Genomic DNA, 13968 nt, shown 5'->3' on the forward strand with positions numbered 1-13968 from the left:
CTGGGAGGCAGAGGGCAGGACCAATCCCTAGGTACAGCCCCTGGTCAGGCTCAGAGCAGGGCCGATTGGGGAGTTGGGGCGCCGGCCCCTGTCATGCACAGAGCAGGGCGGATTGGGAGGTTGTGATGCCACCCTCAGTCACGCTCAGGTTGGGGCCGATTGGGGGGTTGGGGCACCGCCCCCTATCACACTCAAGGCAGGGTCGATGGGGAGGTTGCGGCGCCACCCCGTCACGCACAGAGCAGGCCCAATCAGGGGATTGGGGCGCTGCCCCCTGTCACGCACAGAGCAGGGCCACCCAGGGGGTTGGGCGCTGTCCCCTGTCATGCACAGAGCAGGGCCCATCAGAGGGGTGGGGAGCTTCCCCCTGTCACGCTCAGAGTAGGGCCGATAGGGGAGTTAGGGCACCGCCCCCTGTCACACACAGAGCAGGGTGGATCAGGGGGTTGGGGCGCCGCCCTCTATCACCCACAGAGCAGGGCCGATCAGGGGGTTGGGGCGCCGCCACTGTCACACTCAGGGCAGGGCCAATGGGGAGGTTATGGCTCTACCCTGTCACACACAGAGCAGGGCCTGGGGGGGGGGGGCGGTTTGGGGCGCCGCACCCTGTCACACACAGAGCAGGGCCGATCAGGGGGTTGGGACGCCGCACCCTGTCACACACAGAGCTGCAGGGCGATCAGGGGGTTTGGGCGCTGCACCCTGTCACGCTGATCTGGTGCCAGGAGGCCTCGAGGCTCCGCTGATCCCGGTGCTGGGAGGCATATTACCCTTTTACTATATAGAATAGAGGCCTGGGGGCTGGCTTGGTTTGCCCTGAAGGGTGTCCTGGATCAGGGTGGGGTCCCCACTGGGGTGCCTGGCCAGCCTGGATGAGGGATGATGGCTGTTTGCAGCTGGTCACACACCCTTCAGGGTGGGGGTCCCCACTGGGGTGCCTGGCCAGTCTGGGTGAGGGGCTGAGGGCTGCTTTCAGACTGGTGATTGTTGACTGAAGCTCCCAACCGCTCCTTTTTTTTCTCTTTCTTTTTTTTATTCTGGGCCAGCTTTAGCTCTGGCTCTAGCTCTGAGGCTTCATATCTGGTTTGTTTGCAGTTCTATAATCGAAACAATGTATAACTCCAGCTCTGAGATCTTCTGGGGTTTTGTTTAGCTTCTATATATTTGTTAGAATGTTTCAAACTGCTAGCTCAGAGGCCGGCAAGTCAGGCGGGGAAAGTTGGAGTCTGCAGTCACTGGAGCAAGCAAGCCTCATGTTCGCTTCCAGCTGCCTGGCTGCCGGCGGCCATCTTGGCTGACAGTTAATTTGCATATACTCACTGATTAGCCAATGAAAAGGGTAGCGGTCGTACGCTAATTACCATGTTTCTCTTTTATTATTGTAGATTGCAAGCAATAAAAACCTATTCTTCCTTAAACAGACAAACAAACAAACACTTTATTGTCAGAATAAAAGGAAGACATGAACAATCAAATCTCCAGAAGACCAAGTAGTAGGACAGGTTTGCTAATTTCTGTGGTAGGAATAAATAGGCAGTTTCTCTTTAGAATGCTGACCTCACAATGATTCTCCTCTAAACTATTTGTTAATTGTTACATTCTGTTTAAGATTCAAGCTTCAAGGAGAGAAACTATTGGTTTAGCTTGATTCACAAGTTCATTTTTTCGGAAAAGATGGGTCTACAATTAACAACTCACAATGAGCACTAAGAATGGTGAAACAGTACTTCCCAAAGGAAAAACAGAACTTTATCATAAAAAAATGGACAAAAACAGCAAGTGTCCACTCTGTTTTGTGCCGATGAGCCAATGATCAATTCTAACCCACTGGTTTCTTTCTCATGCTAGTGCTGCCGCCTGTATTGGTGCCAAGAAACAGCGAATATAACCCCCAGCTGAGCCTTCTGGCCAAGTTCCGCAGTGCCTCCCTTCACAGTGAGCCACTCATGCCGCACAACGCCACCTATCCTGACTCTTTCCAGCAGCCTCCATGCTCTGCATTCCCTCCCTCATCAGGGCAAGCATTCTCACAGTCCCCGTGCACAGCCAGCTACCCTCACTCCCCAGGAAGCCCTTCAGAGCCAGAAAGCCCCTATCAACACTCAGGTCAGTAAAAGCTGCCGGTCTATGTGGTATACAATTCAACACATTTATGGTGTGAGCATCATAGTTTTTAATCACTGTAACTCATGTTCATGTAGAGTTTTACAGTTCACATGGCAATCTCTTGTGTGCTCTTGGACCCTGCCCAGCCTCTAAGATGATCAGTACTATATCCATTTTGGAGCAGTTATCCTGGAGCTACAACATGCCTTTGCTCTGGTTTTTGGTCCTAATCCTTTGGAAGCTCTCAGAAATTAAATGGACTTGAACAGCATCCTTTGGAATTTTGAGGTGTTTTGTTTGTTTGTTCGTTTTGTTTTTGTTTTCTAAAGCCAGTAGCAATAAGCTTATAAAGACTTCTCTAAGCTGATCAGAAAGAGCTGGCCAGAGGGCAGGCAGTATGAGTGCCTCTTTCAACAATCAAAGGGAGTCTCCCCTACAAAAGATGTGTAGGGCAGAGCGAGGCCCCAGTTCCAGGCAGTGCATTCTCCCTTTTTGCTATGGGAAGTAAGCACAGCATCTGAAGCACTGACCTAGTTAATTGATATTTGCTGAATTTAAAAAACATGTAGAAGGGAGATGGAGAACCAAACCCATTGTGATAATTGCATGTACTATCACACCTATAAAGTAGGTTTAAGTTAGACAATGAAAAAAAGATTTTATGTACCTCAAGAGTGTGAGAAAATATCCTGAGCTAACAAGTTCCTATAGGCACACATAAATGCATTTGGTGCCAGATGTTGTGATCTGCCTCATTCATTTCTTCATATATTCCTTTATTTAACAGATATTTATGGAACTCATACTATATGCAAGCATTGCCTTCGGGTGCCAAAAGTAAAATTAAAAGATTAATAAAAATTATCCCCGTCCTCAAAAAATTCATAAAATGTGGGAAGGTAAAGAAGTTGCCTCTTCCCCTTAGAATTATTCCTTTCTTCCTTTTACTCCCTCAAGCAGTACACCTACTATTTTACATATACATCTACCATTTAAATTCATCACATCTACTACTGTACATCTATTAAACGTATATAAATTTTTGTGTGTCATTCATTTTATCTTTTATACTAGAGGCCCAGTGCACAAAAATGTGTGCACTCGTGGGGGGGGGGGGGGGCGTCCCTCAGCCCAGCCTGTGCCCTCTCACAGTCTGGGACCCCTCGGGGGATGACCATCTGCTGGCTGAGGCCTGCTCCCCAGAGGATTGGGCCTAAGCTGGCAATCAAACATTCCTCTGGCAGCCCAGCAGCCCTCGAGGGATGTCCACTTGCCAGCGGGGAGCAGGCCTAAGCTGCAGTCGGACATCCTTAGCGCTGCTGAGGAGGCGGGAGAGGCTCCCACCACCACCGCTGTACTGGCAGCCATCAACCTGGCTTGTGGCTGAGCAGAGCTACTCCATGTGGGAGCTCACTGACCACCAGAGGGCAGCTCCTGCATTAAGCGTCTGCCCCCTGGTGGTCAGTGTGTATCATAGTGACCAGTCATTCCAAGTCTTTCTGCTGTTAGGGTCAGTTTGCATATTACCCTTTTACTATATAGGATAGAGGCCTGGTGCACGGGTGGGGGCCGGCTGGTTTGCCCTGAATGGTGTCCCGGATCAGGGTGGGGGTCCTGCTTGGGTGCCTGGCCAGCCTGGGTGAGGGGCTGATGGCTGTTTGCAGCTGGTCACACCCCCTTCAGGGTGGGTGTCCCCACTGGGGTGCCTGGCAAGCCTGGATGAGGGGCTGATGGCTATTTTCAGGCTGCCCTCACCCCCTTCAGGTTGGGGGTCCCCACTGGGGTGCCTGGCCAGCCTGAATGAGGGGCTGATGGCTGTTTTCAGGCTGGCCACCCCCCCTTCAGGGTGGAGGTCCCCACTGGGGTGCCTGGATGAGGGGCTGAGGGCTGTTTTCAGGCTGGCCACACCCCCTTTAGGGTGGGGGTCCCCACTGGGGTGCCTGGCCAGTCTGGATGAGGGGCTGAGGGCTGTTTTCAGGCAGGCCAAGCCTGCAACTGAAGCTCCCAGTCTCTCCTTTTTTTCTTTTTTATTTTATTCTGGAATTTATTTACCTTCTGTAATTGAAACTTTGTTGCAGCTCCAGCTCCGAGGCCGGCTGGCTGAAAGCAGGTATTTGGGGTTTGTTTAGCTTCTATAATTGAAACATTGTTGCTTAGAGTGTAGGTTAGAGCCTGGCCGAGGCAGGCGGGAAAGTTGGCTTCCTCCATCACCGGGGCAACCAAGCCTCATGTTCGCTTCAGGTGTGTGGCTGCCGGCCGCCATCTTGGTTGGCAGTTAATTTGCATATCACCCTGATTAGCCAATGGGAAGCATAGCGGAGGTATGGTTAATTACCATGTTTGTCTATTATTAGATAGGATGTTTAGCATAGAGCCTAAAATGCAGAAGTTGCTCAATAGTTGATTACATAGGCATTTGGACCTTGGGAGTAGAGCTTCTGGGTCATAGATCCAGATTCTATTGAGTCAGTAAGTAATGACTGAGCCTGCTTAAGTACCAGGCACTGTGTTAGTGCTAGAGGTGCAATGATTGATTATGATAATAATCACTGCCTCTCACCTTCCAGAGACAGTGACTATTGAACACAATTATGTAAATAAGTGACAACGTGATAGAGGCCTTAGCAGTCCAGTCAAGTAATGATAAGGACTTGAACTAAAGAAGGGATGTGGTGACAGAAAGAAGGCAATTAATTTGAGATTGTAGAGTCACCAGGACTTGATATGAGGATGAAGGCTGAGCTCTGGCCTGGAAGTCATGCACAGAATAGAGGAGGCAGTTGAAGTCTTGCCAGTGACTGACTTCACTGAGAAAGGAACACAATAGAAAGAGACCTCATTTGAGGACAGAGCCCTAGTTAAGAGACAGGAGGATAATTAATGTTGCAAATATACATTTACATAAAACACACTGTGCTATAAAGATTTCCTGTACTAAATTTGTATTCCCGCACTTATTAAACTAACAGGTTGGTGTGTGTTTTTTCTCTTCCCATTCATGAAGGACAGACCCCAAGATATATGCACAAGCTGACTAGTTTCTTACAAAAGGAATAGTCTTTTTAATTTCAAAGCAAATTGAGATTAACTGGCTCAGCTTCTTAATGTAACAAAATTCAACCACTTAAAGTGTGCAATTCAATGGTTATTTTTTAAGTTTAATAAAATACTTATCACAGAAAATTTGCCATTTTAACCATTTTTAAGTTTATGTTCAAGTGGCATTAAGTATATTCACAATGCTGTGCAATCACCACCACTATCTATTTTCAAAGTTATTTCATCACCCCAAACAGAGACTCTGTGCCCATTAAACAGTAGCTCCTCATTCCCTGCCTTCCTCCCTGGGTAACTTCTATTCTACTTTTTGTCTCTGTGTATTGAATTTGCCTATTCTAAGGTACCCCATATAAATGGAATCATGCCATATTTGTTTTTTGTGTCTGGCTTATTTAATTTAGCATACTGTTTTCACAGTTCATCTATGTTATAGCATTTATCAGTTACTTCATTTGTGTGATTGAACAATATTTCATTATATAGGTATATCACATTTTTAAAAATTCATTTATTGATCTATGGATATATTTTTTTCCATCTTTAGGCTATTGTGAATAATGCTGCTATGAACATTGATGTGCAAGTATCTGTTTGAGTTGCTGCTTTTAATTCCTGTGGGAATATACCGAGGAGTAGAACAGCTGGGTCATACAATAACTTTATATTAAGCCCCTTAATGTTATAGACAGATTTACTCCAGGACCTTCAGAAGGGTCATCTTGCTTTATAACTTTTTCACCAGTGTTACAGTTCATTTTCTCAAAGGGAAATGCCTTATTCATGGTTATTCAGTATGGTCAGATGACTACTTGTAGTGCCTGTTAAAACATACATGGTTGCATTCAACCTCTGATCTATAGACTCAGAATTTCTGGGGGTTAGGCCAGGAACCTGCATTTATATACCCATTCATTCATTCATTTATTTAAATATGTTTTTAATTTTTGAGAAGTGAGGGAGGGAGGGAGAGAAAGAGAGAGAGAGAGAGAGAGAAACATTGATGTGAGAGAGAAACATTGATTAGCTCCCTCCTGTACATGCTCTGACTGGGGATTGAACTCGAACCCTGGTCATGTGCCCTGACCTAGAATCAAGACAGCGACCTTGTGGTGCATGGAACAATCCTTAATCAACTGAGCCACATAGGCCAGGTCAGAATCTGCATTTTTAACAAGTTTTACTGGTGATTTTCATGCACACTTAAGCGTGAGAACTACTTTGAATGGACAATTCAACAAAGGCAGACTGATTCAAAATTTTAAGCTGTTGAACTCTATCTTCACTAATAAAAGAGAAACATGGTAATTAGCCATACCTCCGCTACCCTTCCCATTGGCTAATCAGGGCGATATGCAAATTAACTGCCAGCCAAGATGGCGGCCGGCAGCCAGGCAGCTTGAAGCAGACATGAGTCTTGCTTGCTTCAGTGACGGAGGACTCCAACGTTCCCCGCCTGCCGCTGCCGGCCTCTGAGCTTGCAGTTTGAAACATTGTAACAAATATAGAAGCTAAACAAAACCCCAGAAACCTGCTTTCAGCCAGCCGGGATCTCAGAGCTGGAGTTGAAACAGTGTATCGATTATAGAACCCAAACAAACCAGATACCTGCTTTCAGCAGTGGAGGCCTCAGAGCTAAAGCTGGCCCAGAATAAAAAATAAAAGAAAAAAAGGAGCGGTTGGGAGCTTCAGTCACTGCTCTGCTCTGCCAGCCTGAAAACGGCCCTCAGTCCCTCAGCCAGACTGGCCAGGCACCCCAGTGGGGACCCCCACCCTGATCCAGGACACCCTTCAGGGCAAACCAGCTGGCCCCCACCCATGCAGCAGGCCTCTATCCTATATAGTAAAAGGGTAATATGCCTCCCAGCACCAGGATCAGCGGAGCCGCGAGGCCTCTCAGCACCGGGATCAGCATGACGGGGCAGTGCCCAAACCCCCTGATCGCCCTGCAGCTCTGTGTGTGACGGGGCAGGGCCACAACCTCTCTATCCGCTCTGCTCTGTTCGTGACAGCGGAAGGCGCCCCAACCCCCTGATCAGCCCTGCTCTGTGCCTGATAGGGGGGAGCTCCCCAACCCCTTGATCGCTCTAGGGCTCTGTGTGTGACAGGGTGTGGCGCCCCAACCTCCCCCCCATGGGCCCTGCTCTGTGTGAGACGGGGTAGAACCATAACCTCCCCATCGGCCCTGCCCTGAGTGTGACAGGGTGCGGCGCCCCAACCCCCTGATCCGCCCTGCTCTGTGTGTGACAGGGGGCGGTGCCCCAACTCCCCTATCAGCCCTACTCTGTGAGTGACAGGGGGGAGCTCCTCAACCCCCTGATCGGCCTGCTCTGTGCTTGACAGGGGGGAGCTCCCCAACCCCCTGTTCGGTCCTGCTCTGTGCATGACAGGGGGGAGCTCCCCAACCCCCTGATCAACCCTGCTCTGTGCGTGACAGGGTATGGAGCCCCAAGCCCCCTGATGGGCCCTGCTCTGTGAGTGACAGGGGGCAGAGCCCCAACCCCCTGATTGGCCCTGCTCTGTGCGTGACAGGGGTTGGTGCCGCAACCTTCCCATCGACCCTACCTTGAGTGTGACTGGGGCGGTGCCCCAACCCCCCAATCGGCCCTACCCTGAGCGTGACTGAGGGTGGCATCGCAACCTCCCAATCCGCCCTGCTCTGTGCATGACGGGGTGGCGCCCCAACTCCCCAATCAGCCCTGCTCTGAGCCCGACCAGGTGCTGCACCTAGGAATTGGGCCTGCCCTCTGCCACCCGGGAGCAGGCCTAAGCCAGCAGGTCGTTATCTCCCGAGGGGTCCCAGACTGGGAGAGGGCACAGGCCGGGCTGAGGGACCTGCCTCCCCCCTCCAGTGCACAAATTTTTGTGCACCGGGCCTCTAGTCACTTATATAACAAACTGACATTAGGAATGTATACAGAAGGAATCAGTTATTCTGAGGTTCTCTTTAAAGAGTTTTTCTTCTGCCTCAGGAGTTTTTATTGTGTAATGAATTAATTTCTGATAAGATACTATCTACTTGATTGCACATCATTTTATTAACCGTGATCACTTTCCAATCATCTATCTAATCTAATAAAAGAGAAACATGCAAATTGACTGCACCTCCTCTTCGCCCCAAGCCATGACCACCAGCCAATCAGAGCGAATATATGCAAATTAACCCAAACAAAATGGCAGCTGGCAGCCATGGAGCTGGAGCAAGCAGGAGGCGTGGTTGCCCCTGTGATGGAGGAAGCCAAGCTTCCCGCCTGCCCTGGCCAGCTGTGGCCTCTACTCAAGGCAACAAAGTTTCAATTATAGAAGATAAATAAATCCCAGATACCTGCGTCCAGCCAGCCTCCACTGGGAGCTTGGGTGGCTGGGGGCTGTGACCAGCCTGCACACAGCCATCAGCCCCTCACCCAGGATGACCACACCCTCATGGGGTGAGGGTCCCTGCTGGGGGTTTGGCCAGCCTGCAAACAGCCACCAGCCACTCACCCAGTCTGGCCAGGCACCTCAGGGGGGACCCCTACCCTGAAGGGGCTGTGGCCAGCCTGCAAACAGCCATCAGCCACTCACCCAGGCTGTCCTGGCACCCCAGCAGGACCCGCCTTCCTGAAAGGGGTGTGGCCAGCCTGAAAATGGCCCTCAGCCCCTCACCCAGGCTGGCCAGGCACCCAAGCGGGACCCCCACCCTGATCCGGGACACCCTTCAGGGCAAACCAGCCAGCCCCCACCCGTGCACCAGGCCTCTATCCTATATAATAAAAGGGTAATATGCAAATTGACCCTAACAGCAGAACGACTGGGAATGACACACATTGACCATCATGCGGCAGACGCTCAATGTAGGAGCTGCCCCCTGGTGGTCAGTGTACTCCCACAGGGGGAGCTCTGCTCAGCCACAAGCCAGGCTGACCGCTGCCAGTACAGCGGTGGTGGTAGGAGCCTCTCCCGCCTCCTCAGCAGCGCTAAGGATGTCTGACTGCAGCTTAGGCGTGCTCCCCGCTGGCAAGTGGACATCCCTCGAGGGCTCCCGGGCTGCCAGAGGGATTTCTGTCTGCCAGCTTAGGACCGATCCCCCGGGTAGCAGGCCTAAGCCAGCAGGTAGTCATCCCTTGAGGGGTGTCAGACTGCGAGAGGGCACAGGCCAGGCTGAGGGACCCCCCGAGTGCACAAATTTTTGTGCACCAGGCCTCTAGTATATATATAAAAGCCCAGCGACCAGAACGGCGGAATGACCGGAACAACTGGTGGCTATGATGCGCACTGCAGCAGCCAACCAGCCTGATCCAGGCCCCGATCAGCTGCCAACACTCTGATCAGGGGTGGGGCTGGCTGGCCAAGTGCCTGCAGCCCTCCTCCCACCAGCCTGGCCCAATGAGGCCCCATTGGGGCGGGCTGGCTGGACCCCCTGGACCCCACATGTACACAAATTCGTGCACCAGGCCTCTAGTAGGACTGATATTTGGGGAGAAGAACCCTTCTCACTGTGCCTTGGGCTCAAGGTTATAATCAGGTTTCAGCTGTCCTGTGTTTGGGGGCATATTTGAACTATCTCAGAGACAGAACATTGCCGTGGCCATTGTACAGTCCATGACAACAGAGGAGCTGAAAATTAAGCTAATTTCAAAGGGTTAGCTTTCTCTGTTATAAAAGCCAGATAACAGGCTCTTCTGTTACTGAGAAAAGCTAGGAGACTAGCTCCTCGGTTTGAAAATCTTATGAAGGCATTTAAACTCAATGATAAGTCATAAGTCAGAGAGAAAACTATTCAACCCTTTAGTGAGGAGTTTAGGACAACCCACTTCCCCTATAGGACACTCACAATATCACTTGCTATGTAACTGGTCTCTCTTTGGCAAAAACACTGTCCACCAAGGAGTTTAATGGCCAAAAAGGTTGGGTCAGGTCATCTTTGTGTAGTTTATCAGTTTGACATTCCTTTGTTTTACTTCTTTCTTATTGTCAACACACCACCCTGTTTTATTATGCCATAGAAACCCCAGAGAACCAGAATGGCTGACCTGTAGATACCACAGCTGATAGGCATTTAGTGCTATCAATGCCTAATGGAGATAAATTTGCAGATGAACAACTAAATATATCTATTTTCCAGGAGTGTTTTCTATTACCCCAAAATAAAACAAAAAATCCAAACAAAACCAAATGTTCTTACCTTCTATTTCCCAAGTGTTTTAAGGGACAGGTAGTATGGATTCTTGGCATTTTAACTTTGGAATTCCTCAGTACCATAGAGTGGATGTTTGTTTAGCATCCTATTTACTAGAATACATTAATCTTTTATTTTAACCTAACATTTGTTGTTCTCAATGTTTACTATGGAATTGGATATTTAAGAAGTTAACAAATTTGTCCCATTTCTGTTTTTACTATAGATTTAGAATGGTGTCTTTCATTGGCTTAGAGAGGTGCTCTTAGAAATAGATGTAAATAGGGTTTTTACAAAATGTTGTGTCTTACAATAGACTAGAAAAATGTTGGTTTACTTTAGTGTTCATATAGAGCAGGTAATGATTTTGTATAAATATGATTTTGATACCCTGGATATGAGTTGGGGCAAAGAATCTGCATACCTAACAAGTTCCCAGGTGATGCAGGCCTACAGTTCCATGAACCACACTGGGTGGGGAGGGTCCAAAGGAGTGTACTACTTAAAGTATTCCAATTCTTTTATAACTTAACAACCTTTTGTAAATCAAATAACCCCCTAATTTATCTGTTTAAAAAATGTATATTTAGTGCATAATGGAACACACTCTAGATACAAGAATTACAAGGATATTCAAAGAAAAGAAAGGTTATACAGTCAATAGAAGGGCAGAGCAAGAGTGTGGGTGACAAAGAACTCTGAACTTTTATTGGTTACTTAACTGAAAAATTTTGGGTGAAAACATAACATTCACGAAATACACAGCTCTCTTTAAAATATTTTTTTAATATATTTTACTAGAGGCCCGGTGCATGAGATTCATGCACAAGGGGTTGGGGGGCAGTCCCTCAGCCCAGCCTGCACCTTCTGCAATCTGGGACCCCTCAGGGGATGTCCAACTGCCTCTCACAATCCAGGACCACTGGCTCCTAACTGCTCGCCTGCCTGCCTGCCTGATCACTCCTAACCACCTCTGCCTGCCTGCTTGATCGCCCCTAACTGCTCCCTTACCAGTCTAATCACCCCTAACTGCTCTCTTGTTGGCCTGATTGCCTCTAACTGCCTCTGCCTCGACCTGCACCTGGGACCCAGGATTCCCTCCTCTGGCCGGCCACAGGCACCCAGAACCCGGGCCAGCTTCGCCCGGGCTGTCCACAGCCACCAGCGGCCGTGGGCAGGTGGCTTTGTCCAGGCTGCAGCCGCAGGTGCCCAGGTCCATGGGGTGGGCAGCTTGTACCTCTCCTGGGCTACAGGTGCTGGTGCAGCTGTTGGCGCCCGGGACCACGGGGTGGGCGGTTTGTCCCTCTCCTGGATCACAGGTGCAGATGCAGCCGCTGGCATCTGGGACTGTTGGGACCATGGGACATGCAGATTGTCCCTCTCCCAGGCTGCAGGTGCAGTTGCTGGCGCCTGGGCCCGTGAGGTGGGCGGCTTGTCCCTCTCCTGGGCAGCCACCCCAGCTGCTGGCACCCGGGACTGCAGGGCATGTGGCTTGTTCCTCTCCCAGGCCGGGTCACAGGCACAGGCACAGGCGCAGCCTCTGGCACCCAGGACCACAGGGTGTGTAACTTGTCCCTCTCCCAGGCCACAGGCACAGGTGCTGGCACCCGGGACTGTGGGGCAGGTGGCCTGTCCCTCTACTGGGCCGTAGCCCCAGCCGCTGGCACCCAGGACCATGGGGCGGGGAGCTTGTCCTTCTCCCGGGCTGCAGCCTGGCTGGTCCCTATTCCTCTCTTGCAAGCTCATTTGTGCCTGTGTGGTCCCCATTCCTCTCTCCCCAGTGTTGAGTGTCTGAGCCGTTACAGCATGATGACCACTTGCATATTAGCTCTTTATTATATAGGATTGATTTTTTACAGAGAGGAAGGGAGAAGGAGAGGAATAGAGAGTTAGAAACATCGATGAGAGAGAAACATCGATTTGTGCCAGCAACCAAGGTACATGCCCTTGACCGGAATCAAACCTGGGACCCTTTAGTCCGCAGGCTGATGCTCTATTCACTGAGCCAAACCGGTCAGGGCTAAGATATTTTTTATGTCATAAGTAATTAAGTATTCCAATTGTACATAAAAGAGAATGAGAGTTTATTTAGATAGAATTTTATTTTCTTTCTTAAATAATTTAAAGTGCTATCCAATATTTATGATGTGGTTTTATTATATCCAAACTATTATATTTCATCTTTAGTTTGTTAGGAAATGGTACTTTTTGCCACAGGGACTCAGTGTGGCATACAGTAACAGTAATACACTATCTTTCTCATGCGGAGATGAAGTGACCTGCCAGTTTCCTTTGAGCTGTGTTTCCTTTAGAGTTGATGAACTTTACATGGATCCACTCATATTCTTCTTCGCTTGGCCCCCTCAATAATCATAGATATGTGTACAAATACTGTAACTATGGGAGAGTCACTAGGTCTGTGGCCTCTGCCATAGATGCATTAACCAGATAAGCTCACCACAGTTTTCATTAAAGTGATAGATTTGAAATGATTGTAAGACAGCTTACTTGGTCTTGCAGCCAACTTTCAGCTTAACAGCATTAATCTAAATTTCCTGATGGAATCAGGAGATGGGAAGCCCAAGCGTAATGGTAGTAATGTGCTATCTGGTTTGTTTTCTTTCAGACTTTCGGCCAGTTTGCTATGAGGAACCCCAGCACTGGTGCTCAGTTGCCTACTATGAACTGAACAATCGAATTGGTGAGACGTTCCAGGCTTCCTCCCGAAGTGTACTTATAGATGGATTCACAGACCCTTCAAATAACAGGAACAGATTCTGTCTTGGACTTCTTTCTAATGTAAACAGAAACTCAACAATAGAAAATACCAGGAGACACATAGGAAAGGGTAAAAGAAATATGTAATTTCTTTTTCTGTTCTTCTGAGCTAAAATATGGAAACAGAAACAAGCCATTCATTGGCCATGTAACCTATTGGGATGGCACAGGGATGGGTTACTCTGCCTATAAAATGGGCATGACATCTTTTGCGGGGTAGCATAGTGTGCATATTATGAAGACAAACAAGATGATAAATGTGAATACAGGATGAAATTACTAAATAAAAAGATTGTGGATTATTTTTGAGTTGCTCAAAGAGGCTAGATAACTTCTGAAGAAGAATAATTCTGGCTGGTTGATCATTTATATAAGGTAAAGTTACCTTTGGAAACTTAGAAGCTAGGGCATTAAACATCCTGACTTATTTATCTTTGGAAATGACTGGGGCTCTCCTGTGTCCAGGCATTGTTACAGCAGCCCATGGCACAAGCCTCACTGGGGTCTGGCCAATGATGTTTTTGAAGCTTCCTTTATTGGCAGAGTCAATGGTTGAGTGGCAGGCCTGGTTGAGGATCTTTAAATCATTTTCTTTTATTTTAGAATAGTTGGTAGTGCCTGAGTGATACCTGGCTGCCCACTATCATGTCAGACTGTTCTGGAATCACAGGTGTAAAGAAACTTGAGAGCCAATTGATCTTTTCTCTTCCCATCCAGCACTCAGACCAGTTAGGAAAGGAGCCACATGAGCATTTTCTTTCATTATTTAATTTGGTGATGCATTCTAATATTCTTCCTAACATACCTCCTGAGTGTCTCCTGTTGTAGTAAATGTACAAGTCATAGATTAAAAACATTCATTGAATTCA

At 48.5% G+C, this 13968-nt stretch overlaps 1 protein-coding gene across 1 annotated transcript; it reads left to right on the forward strand.

Annotated features, from left to right (window-relative positions):
• Positions 1-1841: 1841 nt before the first annotated feature.
• Positions 1842-13538, forward strand: LOC139001320 (mothers against decapentaplegic homolog 9-like). The gene is made up of 2 exons (XM_070403005.1): positions 1842-2106; positions 12948-13538. The coding sequence occupies exons 1-2, from the start codon at positions 1842-1844 to the stop codon at positions 13184-13186; spliced, it is 504 nt and encodes a 167-aa protein (XP_070259106.1). The 3' UTR covers positions 13187-13538.
• Positions 13539-13968: the final 430 nt, after the last annotated feature.

Source organism: Myotis yumanensis, unplaced genomic scaffold, assembly GCF_028538775.1.
Source record: "Myotis yumanensis isolate MYYU_CA2020_CCGP unplaced genomic scaffold, mMyoYum1.0.hap1 SCAF_382, whole genome shotgun sequence".
In the NCBI taxonomy this organism is placed as follows: Eukaryota; Metazoa; Chordata; class Mammalia; order Chiroptera; family Vespertilionidae; genus Myotis; species Myotis yumanensis.

Excerpts from the sequence above, each read along its gene's own strand:
- LOC139001320 (XM_070403005.1), top strand. The coding sequence starts at position 1,842 with ATGCTAGTGCTGCCGCCTGTATTGGTGCCAAGAAACAGCGAATATAAC. Across the intron at positions 2,107-12,947 it reads AAGCCCCTATCAACACTCAG|ACTTTCGGCCAGTTTGCTAT; the intron begins GTCAGTAAAAGC and ends GTTTTCTTTCAG.